Source organism: Rhinolophus sinicus, linkage group LG13, assembly GCF_036562045.2.
Source record: "Rhinolophus sinicus isolate RSC01 linkage group LG13, ASM3656204v1, whole genome shotgun sequence".
NCBI classification, from domain to species: Eukaryota; Metazoa; Chordata; class Mammalia; order Chiroptera; family Rhinolophidae; genus Rhinolophus; species Rhinolophus sinicus.
This window is the reverse complement of record NC_133762.1, coordinates 142,475-154,739: the sequence shown is the minus strand read 5'-3', so window position 1 is coordinate 154,739 and position 12,265 is coordinate 142,475. Positions and strand designations below refer to the sequence as shown.

General features: G+C 54.9%; 1 protein-coding gene and 1 pseudogene across 4 annotated transcripts in view; one reads left to right on the top strand and one right to left on the bottom strand.

Moving 5' to 3' along the window:
• The window catches only part of CYFIP1 (cytoplasmic FMR1 interacting protein 1), a 59,980-nt gene that overhangs the window by 4,511 nt on the left and 43,204 nt on the right, over positions 1-12,265 (bottom strand). For all 4 annotated transcript variants that reach the window (XM_074317259.1, XM_019753209.2, XM_074317258.1 and 1 more), the window contains exons 24-27: positions 7,271-7,414; positions 6,362-6,452; positions 4,616-4,746; positions 151-223 (exon numbers count right to left, since the gene is read on the bottom strand). In XM_074317259.1, coding sequence (XP_074173360.1) covers positions 151-223; positions 4,616-4,746; positions 6,362-6,452; positions 7,271-7,414 — 439 coding nt within the window. The remainder of the gene's footprint in view (positions 1-150; positions 224-4,615; positions 4,747-6,361; positions 6,453-7,270; positions 7,415-12,265) is intronic.
• LOC141568179 (etoposide-induced protein 2.4 homolog pseudogene) lies at positions 1,302-2,250 on the top strand (annotated as a pseudogene).

Sequence of the window (12,265 nt, the reverse complement as noted above, 5' to 3'; positions counted from 1 at the left end):
CACTCAACTATAATATGTTACCAATTACCCCCAGTTACGACTGAGCAGGCACCGAACTCAGACAACGTGGCCTGTAGGTGTGGGTGGCACAGATGGTGCATGAGCACTGCCAAGGGCAGTGGGGACCCCGTGGTCACGCACACAGCTCACCTTTCACATGGACCCTCGGCAAGATGTTCTGGAAAGGGGCTGCGTGCAGCAGGTCACACACTTCTTCTAAAGACTAAAGCAGAGCAAAGAGAGAAGGTCGCGCTGGTGGACAGAAATCTGGTGCTGAAAACGCAGTGAGCCTCGATTGTGACCCGCACGGGGTCCGTGCTATTTGAGGGTGGGGTCGGCGCCCCTCACCCCACATTATTGGAGGGCCAGCTGTTTACCTTTCCATTGGGTGTATAATAAATACTCTAAGCAGCAGAAGGCGGGGACAATGGGCATGCCCTCTGTTCTCCCATGAGAGTCACTACCACGGGTGGCTGTTAAGTACTCAGAATGTGGCTGATGCTGCTAAGAAACTGAGTTGTTAATTCAGTTTTAATTTTAATTTACTTTAATTTCAACACAGACATGAGTAAAGCCATCACTGAATGTGGCCTGTTTTCCAGAATTTACTGGCATGGCAGGCCCCCCCACCCCCAGTTTATAAGACAGCAGCATAGCTGGGAGGGGGCTTCCTGTAAACAACGCTGGAGGCGGGTGGAGTGGTGGCCTCGTCCAGCACCCAGTTCCAGCTCTTGCATCACAAACTCCTTTAAACCAGAAAGGAAAATCCTACACCATACTCATTCTTCAGAAAAATGTCAGAGAGAGCGTTCACTGCCAATATCACGCTGCAGAGCCCCTAGAAACCCACCATGAACCCAAGAGCAGGGTGTCTCTCAGAGGCGGGCTCTCAAATCCAGGGAAGGGCCCCTACGACCGTCCCCCCCGGCGCAGGCAGAGATGTGCATGAGCTCCGACCACACCCACAGTGCTGACACATCCTGAAACAAGCGGTGACACACAGAAAGGCAACACACCTTCTGACCGATGGAAGAGAGCTGCTGGGTGGGAGTGAGAGCTGGGGACCCAGCCACACGGAGGCTCTCAGGCGGTAAGGGGCTGCCAGCCGGCAGTGCCGCCCAACAAGACTGTCACCATCTGGGCTGCCTCCAGGTGCCATTGCCTATGAGCTCAAATTTTTGCACCCAAACCAAACCAGAAAGAGTGAGAAGGGTTATAAAAACCAGCATTCAAAGCAAACAAGCAGGAGACTCCCCGAGCACGCACAGTGTGGGCAGTGGCTTGGGCCCTACACGCACCCAGTGGCAGGCCGTGGTCAGTTGGGAGGAGCCGAGCGGTCCACGGTCGGCGAGGGGCCAGGTGGCGGAGCTGCCAGGTTCTTCCATGATGAAAGCTTTTAAGACACTCCTCTCTCCTCTGTGTAATTGGTAGTTTGGGTGCTGAAGAGATGGCTGACGGTGTCCAAACCTTTCTCCAGGACCTTGCCAGGGGAGGCAAAGGCTCCATCTGGGGAATCAGACCATTTCCAAACCAGATGCTCGAATTCAGCACAAGAGAGAAGAGCAGTGCCAAAGGGCCAGCAGCGGGCCCAGAGCATGGAGCGGGGCATGAGCGGGAGCAGAAGGGGCCACGTGTTAGCAGGATTTCCCAGCGCTGCGCCTGGACGGGCGGAGGATTCTGGTTCAGTGTCCCCTGTTGTATGGCGTGCTTATTCCCGTGCTTCCGTCAGTAACTGGATCATCAAATTATTGGTGATCCGTCCCTGCAGAGATGTTTGGTCATGGCTGGAATTCTTCCTCATGTCACTTTTCAGGGCTCTTTTGGTGCTCCCCATTTGTGTTTCACCAAGTTGTGGGTGCCATCTGGATTCAAGATACAGCTGATGTGGCCTTGGAGGTGCCAGGGCGGATGCCTTCCCCACCCCAGTGTCAGCAGCATCACTCGGGCCGACTCTGAGCTTGTGCTGCAGGCTCTTCCTCATCCGGGGTGTTTGTGAGTCTTCCCATCCGTCTTGCTGATCGGCTGCTTAGTCTCCTGGACATGTCCCTTCAGTCACTACACTGCTTTGAGTATCACGGGTTCAGTAAAGGAACTGAAATGCACCAGCAGTTGTCAAACACAAGAGAGGAAGTGGCCTTCCTAATTCGGATTGGGTTCGCCCGTGGCCTTCCCACAGAGGTGAGCCCTCTGACATTAACATGGCTGCGTCTTCTCCACTCCTTTTCCTTTGTCCATCGTCAGCGCCAGTGAAGCAAACAGCCCTGCAGAGCCCCTTTTCCCGCTGCGCCTCTTCTCTGTGGGTTTTCTTAAGCAGCAGGCTCTTCCACAGGTAGTCTACCTGAGTCTGCCCAGGGGAGCTCAGCCTCTGCAGGAAGTAACCTTCAGCGCATGCATCTCCTGCCACACCGAAGGCTACTGCAGGCCACTGGGTCACCTGCCCTCCAGAGCGGATGTGTGGGATGGGAAGGAGGCTGCCAGCTCTGTCCTTGTTGCCTCCCACAGGGGAGGCAGAACCAGTCTGCACAGCCCTTCCCTCCGAGGACCTGGGGTTTTCGTCTGGTGCACAGAAGGCTCAGTTTTCCCGACACCAGTATATGCATTTCTAACCCCGTGAGGGAAAGGACCACAGGGTTTTCTGCGGCTCTTTTCTAGCATCTGCCACCCCGGGTCTGGGCTGATCGGAATACCTTTCCTCCCTGTGCATTTACCCCCCACCCTCTTGATGAATGGATTTTGTATTCTAGCTGCTGTGTTTTGTGGACCTGCTGTTTCTGCTGTTTTCTGTGACGCACACACACTGGCTGTGGGAGCATCTCAGCGGCTCCCGGTCACTCCCTGTAGAGCCATCACTGTCTTGTTTCTCGTAACACGTTAGAGCTGGGTCTCTCTTGCTCCACTGCAAAAAACAAGCCTGAACAGGAGGCAAGACCTCACAGCCAGAGCTGCTGGGTTTTCAGGAGTGAATTTTCTTCCCCTTCAAGGGAAAAAAGCTTTTCTCACTGGTCCATGTCAAGTTCCTTAAGTCAGGGAGCTGCCAATTTAGGACAAGTGCTGCTGCAACCCAGAGAGCTCAGAGGACCTGAACTTTTCACCTCTGGGGGGCGGAAATTCACTGCTGGCTACTGTCGGGTCTGTCTGGTGTTTCAAAAGAATACTGGGTGCTGCAAATAGGAAATGAAAGGGTAAACTTATTAAACCCATTAAACCTATGATTAATTAATGGGTTTAAAGAGTCTCAATCTGGGGAGCGGGGACTAATGTCAAAACACTTGTACAACTTTAAAATGTCACAATGAATTAAACATGAGTTGTTTCCCCACCCCACAACCCCCCAAAAAAGAGCAACCTAAAACTATCCTAAGACAGAACGTTTACTAAACCACATGCACAAGCTACAAAAAAAAATTACATTACCAAAATTGTCAGGTTGGGTTTAGGGAGCAAGATTTAAAAAACAAAACGAAACCATCCTTCAGAAAGCTGGAAGATGCATGTAGCCAGCGCACAGCTTCAGAGTAAGACCAACATTTAGGGTCACTGAACCCAACCCTGGTGCCACCACTGCATGGCCTCCCCGGGCAGTCCCGGGAGCCCCCCCCTTTTCCAGTGCTATGACCATTTAAAGGACACATTTACCCTGAACATCTCCAATTGTAATAGCAGCTGCCTACACAGATTGGAAAACATTTTATTCCCAGCTTCCTTGGCGAGAACAAGTCACCACCAAGAAGAGAGCTGTGTCTGGAGTCGTCAGACCAGCACCTGGGTTCAAGGGGACTTGGGTACAACCATCTGAGAGGCAGGGATGCTGGACCTACTGGGAAGCATCACCCCTCATTTCCAAGGACAACAGCAACACCACGGGATTCCAATCTGGGACAGACAGTGCAGCTCCTTGCCACCTTCGCACAAAAAGCCCTAATCACCATAAGAAAACAAGACCACATTCAAATCAGGAGGGTCGGTTTATCAGAGATCAGCAGCAGAGTGAAGGGACAAGCCACACCCCGGAGACATCTGCATGTGTGTGACGCACAGAGGACTTCTATGACCAAGCTGCGGGCGACAGACCCCAACGGAGCAGGTAACAGCACAGGCAGCCACACGAGAAGACGCCACCTCCTTAGTCGTGAGGGGCAGGCAGAGTGAGGCCACCAATCCTCCAGTGACATGCTACCAGGGCAGGACAGGCTAAATAACAGCGCGGGAGGAAGCCCCGCGACTTCTCAGGGCGTGGCGCTGTCCAGCACAGCGGCCGCGCAGCTATTTCCGAGCGTAACACTTCAGTTCCTCCACGGCTCGAGCCACACGCGGTGCTGCACAGCCTCACGCGGGCACGTCGGGCGCTGCAGACACTCCTGGGCATCAGCGCTTCGTGCCGCGGGCACGTCACACGCATTAGTGTCCATCTGCCACAGCCACAGGGGAAGAAAACATGCCCACATGATGGGCTATGCTGCGTCTTTGTTTTGCAAAATGGGACAAATTCAAATTGAAGTCTAAATAGTCACGAAAAAAATGGTGCTTTACGGCACTTGCTGCCTTCACCCCATTAAGTAACCCCAATACCTCGGGCCTCTAAACGGCCTCCTCCTGTCCCCGGCGGGCCACTCACCAGGCTCTGCTCGATGAGCAGGCAGAAGAGCACGGCGTTGCCCACCTCCCGCAGGTTCTGGAAGCACACGGTCTTCAGCTCCGCGTACTCCACGATGTCCTTCAGCTGGTGGTGGAAGAACTCCAGGATGCCTGGGGCAGGGGAGGAGCAGCGGGTGGGTGTGGGCGGGGCACGGGGGGGGGGGGCTCTCCTCAGGGCGGTTTGTGCAGCACCTGGGTGCTGGGACTCAGCTGCAAAGCCTGCCTGTCAACCGTGTATCTTTCGAGGAGACCCCACAGAACAAGAATAAATGAAGCCCACCCACATCGTCGTCTCTAGCACCGGCAGGAAAGGTAACTGGTAACGCTTAATATCCCTTCACAGGCACAAAAGGGAATGTACTTAATCTGACAAAGGACACCTATGAAAAGCCTGCAGCCAATGTCACTGTCAGCGGTGACACCTGCACACTGTCCCCTGGAGGCCCTGGACACAGTAATAAGACCCAAAAAGACAGAAGGCGTGAAGGCCACGAAGGCGGTCAGCACTCCTTACCTCGATCTACAACTCACTGTGACCCACAGGTCCCGTCAAAAACCCACAAGCTGACTGCAAAACTGAGACGTTTACTCAGAAGACCTCAAATAGCCCAAACAACCCTGAGGAGAACGAAGCTGGAGGTTTCACAGATTGCAAACCCTTCATCCCAACAGGTGAGGCCCGAGTGTCGGTCCGCGAGAAGCCCATGGCCCTGCCTGCCTCAGAGGCTGTCCCTTCCCCGCCACGGTCTGCCCCCCACTTCTCAACACCACCCCCACGGGACCTCAGACCCACTCAGGGACGGAACACTCCATCACGGCGTCATGCCCCAGCAGGCACACATGAGCGAGAGGGCTACCAGGGACAGAGCTTTCCACACGGTGCTGGTGGGCCCAGGCTCCACCAGCCTGTGCAGACATGGGGTGGCAGCTGGGTGACAGATGGGACAAGTGGCCCCCAGTCCACCGCTCTGTCCCAGACCAGCTTTGAATTTGGCCTAAATGGCTTCATCTTTATATTTAAAATCTTCAGTCTCCAGGCTGTGAGCACAAGTTTTATTGTCCCAATATCACTCGTCTCCCTTCTGACAAGTTTGATTCTCCTGAGCGAGGCCACACCAATGCTATTTCCCTTTACAGTGGCCGAATGGTTACCTTGTCCTGTCCTCAAACCCCACAGCCATGGGTGGGTGCTGGGCACCCCCTGGGAGCTTGGCCACACCGGTGGCCAATTGCTCATCAGAATAGTCTCTCATCGGTGAGCCATGTTTGGGCCAAAGTCACCTAACCAGACAGTTGTCCAAGAAAGTATTATCCAATAAGAGGCAAGAGGTGGTTCTCTTAAGAGACGCAGCTCCTGTAGCACAATGTTCTCACGAGCAAACTTGCTGAGACCATTATGCTGTCTACTTGGACAGCATCAAATCAGCTTCCATCAGGCCACGTGACCCAGCACCCGCACGGGCTCTCGGCAGAGGCCCCAGAGTGCCCTCCTGGTCCCGTTAGCCCAGCAGGGCCCCTCAAGGTCCGGGTGCCTGGTCAGCCGGCCTGACTAATGGATGCGCCTCACCCAACACGGGGCCTCCGACACACCTTCATGCACACCTGCTCCCAGCTGAAGGCCAGCTGCTGTGTTCCACTGCACACAATCGGCTCTGGCTGGGCTCCCTACCTCCTCCCACCCAGGAAGGCAGACCCATTCTGACCCCGCCCACGGTGCCCCACTCACCGGGAGAGCCGTACTCGTGCCGGGGCAGGCGACACACCTTGGGCATCACCTCCATCAGCGTCTTCACGTATTGCAGGATCGTGCCTTGCAGCTGCAGGACAGACAGGCTGTGTCAGCCACTGGCCGCCACTGTCCCAGAGGCTGGGGGCGGTGCTGGCCTACGCAGAGGGGTCTTACTAACACGCAGGTGACAAGCAGGATTGAGACTCACTGGCTGGGGGAGATCCCATCCACGGAAAGCAACCTCCGAAAGGGTGACTTTGCAGGACTCAGTAAATGCACGTTCTAAAACACAACTCCCTCTTACAGACGCACATGGCCTGAGGTGACAGTGGCGGGCAGGGAGCTCTGGGGGGGGGGTAGGGGGGAGGACATCCTCCCAGGGCAGGTTCTGCGTTCTTCTGATGGACGGGTGCAGCTCCAATACTGGATCATGTCACCTTGTGTGCCTGCCTCTTCCCAAGTTATCATGTTTTGGGGCACAGACCCCCTGGTGGACCTGGCAGGCCTGGGTCAGGCAGGGGATTGATCATGGCCGTGTGACACGACCCAACTCCTCTATATGTGAATTTATTTTTGATCCTGACCTATATGGTTGTAGGTTTCGTCAAGTTTCAAGGGGGTTGTAGGAGCCTCTGATTTACAGCCAGTGAGTCAAGGGCACAGGTGACAGACAAGGGGACTTGCAACTGGAGTCTGGGGCCCTAGCGGGAGCACGGGGAGGGCAGTCTTGTGGGACTGAGCCCGTGACCTGTGAGACGTAAGGCTGTGTTGTGTGGGCAGCGTCAGAACTGAGTTTTGGACACCCAGCTGGTGTCCGAGAACTGCTTGGAGGAGTAGGATCCCCCCACATCGCAAGTGGGCACAGACTCTTCACGGCGTGAAGGAAGCACGTGCCAGGGGACCCACCAGGCTCTTGACGACCTTGAGCAGCTCCTCCATGACCACCGCGATGCCCTGGTAGCCGAGCAGCCGGCAAATGACCTGGAAGTGCGGAGGCCCCACGAAGTTCCGGAAGCTGCCGTAAACGCTGGAGTAGGCCAGGTTCAAGGCCTGGGGAGAGAGGACACAGTGCGCCATGAGGCCTGCCGAGTTCTGGACGCGGTCCCTGCGCGCACAGACGGAGTCACTGCACAGACACCCTCCACACATAGCCCTCAGGTGCGGAGTCCACAGGCTCGTCAAACACACTCCACACACAGCCCCTGGGGGGTTGGGGGGTGTCCACAGGCTCGTCAGACCACTCTTACTGGTATTTCTGTCTTTAATCAGAAGATGTAAGAAGCAAGCTTGCTAAAACAAACAGCAAAAAAAAAAATTTTGGGTTTTCAACATTTATGAAACTGCCTGTTCCACAGATGCCACTTGGAGGTCCCGGAGCGAGAACTGAATATGTCTCAGCACCTCACTGCTACCAGGGAGTGCCCCAGTGTCCTGGGAGGATACCTGCAGATGGACAGCGACGGGGTGGCGAGAGCTGGGCTCAGCAGCCCCACAGGTGGGCAGGTGAGAAGACAGTCAGATCCTTAGTGGTGGTTCTAGATCTTACATGGTACGTGACAGGACTTACCAGCCCTTTACCGCATCCCATCCATGTAGGTCCCTGTATCCTCCCTGTCCCTCCCTGTAACTGTCATAGAGATTTCCCCTGCATGAGCCAAGAACACTCAGGACAGCAAGGACTCAGCAGCGCTTCCAGGAGGCCCTCCTGCAGCTCCTGGGAACGCAGTTCCTGGGATAGTGCCTGTGTCACTGACTGACAGCTGTTTTCAACACCGGGCACACTTAACCACGCTGCACAAGCTGGTCTAGGCTGTTTGTACAGTGGTTTACAGCAAGCCCCTCCTTCCCTCTGGGGAATCTGGGGATCGGTAACTGCAGCAGGTCACACGGGGGCCTGTGCCCATATGCCCAGCCCCCGTGAAAGCCTTGGACCTGGCGTACACAGGGGCTCCTGGCACGTCCTGTGAGCCCCACTTTGAAGAGACAACTTTGGCAGCCTGCGCCTGGTTCCAGCAACACGTCCTGTGTCTTTTCCTTTATAAGCCTGGTTAGTATTCTTTGGCTACAATAAAGTGCATCCATGAATAACTGAACCTATGAGTCCTCTGGAGAATTACCAAATGTGTGGGTGGTCCTAGGACCCTCAAAACACAAAGTCTGAGTCTAATCAGCAAATATGTTGACCAAGTTGGAAGCCCTGCCAGGTGCCTGTCCGCGCCCACCATGACCCCTATCAGATTCAAAACAACCATATTTCCATCATCAGCTCAGACACGCCCTCCTCCTTCCATCCCATCCTTTTAAGCGCTTAAAATGCTGGGAATCTGGGTGAGGTTTAGGTTTGTGCTTGATGAAAACTTCTAAAGCTTGAAAAGAAAACCATGAAAATAATTAGTGAAATCTAAAGGCCTCAATTTACAGGAGAGAACATCCACCCCAAAGCCACCCTGAGTCCCATCAGTCCTGGGGCGCAGTAACACCTGGTCCCCAGCTTTGTGTCACTTTAAAAAGAACAACTGACTCTAATTCATCTAAACTTTGTTTGCTCCAAACGGGCACATGCCTGAGTGTCCGTGCCTCTGCCCCGTGGAGACACAAGGTATGAACGCAACCCCCAGGCCCCCCAGGACTGTGGGCTCACAGCTTTGTCATATGGGAAGCAGAAGCCCTGCTGCCTGCCTGTGTTCCTGGAGGAAAATCCTGCAGAATAAAAATGAGTCTCCTGAGCCTTTAATAGCTTGATGGACACATGGACACATCTGGGCCACAGGATGGCCACAGCAGTGCTGGGGGGACCAGGAATCCATCTCTCCAAGGATCTCGGGCCAGCCTGAGAACCCAACGGCGAGGCTGTGCAGACCTGGGGCAAATCACCAGCATCCCCTGCCCTCAAGGACCAAATTTCTCACCCCTCGCCACTCTCTGACACACAGGGGCAGGAAGAAGTGGGGTGGGGACAGAAGAACCACCCTGCCTCTCGGTTCCCCCTTCCCACGACTCCTCTCTCTGTCATGCTGTAATGAAAACTTATTTTGCGGTTATGCCTAAGCGAGGGATTAAAAATTTCAGAACCAAGCTGTGGGGACAGAGTCCCAGAGAGCAGTTTCCATGCTTTCGGCCTCACGTGGAAAGGTGCTGGTGGAAAGGTGCTGGCTCGGGTAACAGATGGTCGTCAGCTGTGGCTAATTGACCATCAGCTGTAACCAGTTAGCCAATTAGCCCGTGATATCACCGCCGCAGCTGCACTGGTTGGTGAGTGAGTCGAGAGTCGAGTCGGTCGGTTGGCAGGTTGGGAGGCAGAGAAGCGGACAGCAGGTTGCAGGTCGTGTGGCTCCAGCCTCCAGTTAGACTATAGTGGTATGACTTTTCCCCTACCTATGTCTCCGTGGGTGTTCCTTTTTGGCCTAGCCACATCCTGCGTTCTTATGTGGGGAGCAGGAGCAGAGGCCCCACAGGCCGCCCCGCATGACAAATGGTGCAGCGAGCAGGGTCTCCCGCACAACACAAGCCAAGTTCACAATCTTTTAGTTAACAAAAGACCCAAGAAATTTCTATCTTACTCACCAAAGTGTCTAGTCCTACCTCCTAAAATTACATAAAACCTCTTTAGTTCCAAAGGGTCAAACACTACATTTTAATTTCAGAAAGGGAGCATCAGAGCACTTATTCTAATCCTTTTAAAATTTATCCATCTGACGCCCTTCCCAAGGAGCGGAGGAGGGATTCACATAAAGCGGCCTGTACTGGACTGTGTGTCCGTCTCCACGGTGCAAACGCTCTTGGCACGGCCAAGTTCAAGCTGCTGTCTGTGGCGAGAGGAAGGTGGGCACCAAGAGAAGACATGAGAGGTTCCTGCTCTAAGGAATGGAGAGTTGAGCAGCATGAGGTGAGAAACTTCCTCTCAAGTTCTCAGAAGCAGCTGGCGACTTAGGACGGGCCCCGGAGCAGGCCTTCTGCTGGGGGCCTCACCGCCCGCGTGGGCCAAGCGGCCAGGCTGGTTCCTGCGTCACCCGACCAGCAGCTCACAGCACGAGAACAGGCATGTCTGGAGGTCCAGAGTGTGGGTGTCAGCCGGTGTGGGGAAGAGGCGGTGTCTTCTAACTACCTGGGCCTCGTGTCCCACTGCAAGCAAGCGTCACCTGCGTGATCAGAGGGTCCTTCCAGCTGCAGCGCCGAGGCAGGCGCCTTCATCTCCCACCTCCCTCTTCAGAGACAGGTGAGCAATTGTCAGCCAAGTGGGAGGACGGCAGAAGCCCGCACCGCCTTCTGCTGGGTTGAGAACCGCAGTTCCTGGCAGAGGCCAGGCAGTGAGCCCCGAGACTGACTGTGCCCGGGAATCAGTACACGACACGCCAATCACTTCACACTGAACAGTGACACCAGACTCAAAAAGGGCAGACAGGACAATGCCGCCTTCTTCACTCCTGGTCATCACCAGGCTTAAACAGCTACCAATCCCGACCCTTAGTGCCAGGAGCAGCAGCCTCCTGTGTCCCCAGGCGAGGGCTGTGACACACAGACTGGGCAGCCCCCGGGAAGGGCAGGACACAGGCCTCGCCCCTTTACCTTCCCCATTTCTACCCTCTCTGACTTCGAAACGTGGCACCTCCATTTGCCACTGCCAGAAACCTAAAAAGTATCGCTGGGTCTTCCCTTTCCCTCACCCTCCACATCCAGGTCACCAGCAAGTCCTGTCAAGTCATCTCCAAACACTCCCTAATTCCACCTACTTCTCTCCGTCTCTGTCAGTGGCACTTGGCCCAAGTCACCATCCCCTGCTGCACAAGGGGAATGCCCTTCTCTGCCCGCTCCCTGACCCCCTCAGACCGCCGGGTCCCACTCACAAGCTGCCTGCCACCCCACAGCCTCGGCCTTCAGGCCCCTCTGCAGGTCTTGCCAGAGTGAGGTTACCGCAAAAACCACCTAAGGCTCTGTCACATGGTCCCTTTCACAGCATTCCTAGGAGTGCGGCTTCTCACAGGGACGCAGCCCCACACGCCACATAGAGTACCCACAGCTCCCAAGAGCAACAAATAGAAATAGGATCACTTTCAGCCCCCAATTCCATAGAACCGCACAGACACAGCCGCATCTATATCCACCCATGCTGGTTTCCCGTCCCTCCCAAATACTTCCTCCATGTGGCACCCTGGCTTGTCCCAGCAATACAGCTGTCGGTTCCTTCTCGGCCAACAGGTTGAAAACCTTAAATAGCCACATTAGCTTATAAAATGTTGTGACGCTGGCAGACAGAAGTGGGTGGCTGAAGGGCCCATGTGCAAGATGCAGTGACAACACCCCAAGCCTGCAGAGGCTGGGGCCAGGCTGGGTGCGCTGAGGACACGTCCCTCACAGACTAGTAAGAAAGGGGCCTGAGAGTCACAGCTGGGGACCCGAGCAGAGGTGCTTTCATGTTATGTCAACAGGCTCATTTCTGCATTTGTGACAGGAACGCCCTGCCCAGACCATGGCCCTCAGGGGCGAGGCCACCCTCTGGTGGGCCCATAAACCACACCCATGTCGAGGGAACAGCAGGAAAACAGTACGAGTAATGCAGACGCATCACAACAGAACTCAGAAAAGGAATACCTCTGTCAGACATGGCCCTCCCAGAGCCGGCCGCTGTCTAGCATCCAAAGTGCTGTTTCTCTAGATATGTTATTTTGTAAATAGGATCGCTGGAGCCTGACCTTTCACGATGCAGGCCGTGGCCTGTCAGCAGATCTGTGCAGTGGTTTGTAACCACCACACTTCGCTGCACTGAGCTCACTCTGTACTCCTCTGACTACTTCATCAGGTGTCCAGTTCCTACCAAACATTGGCAGATGCCCCAGAGTGACACAGCCCCACGTGCACACCTGCAGCCGGACTTAACATGGTTTCGCTCCACAGAAACTTTTC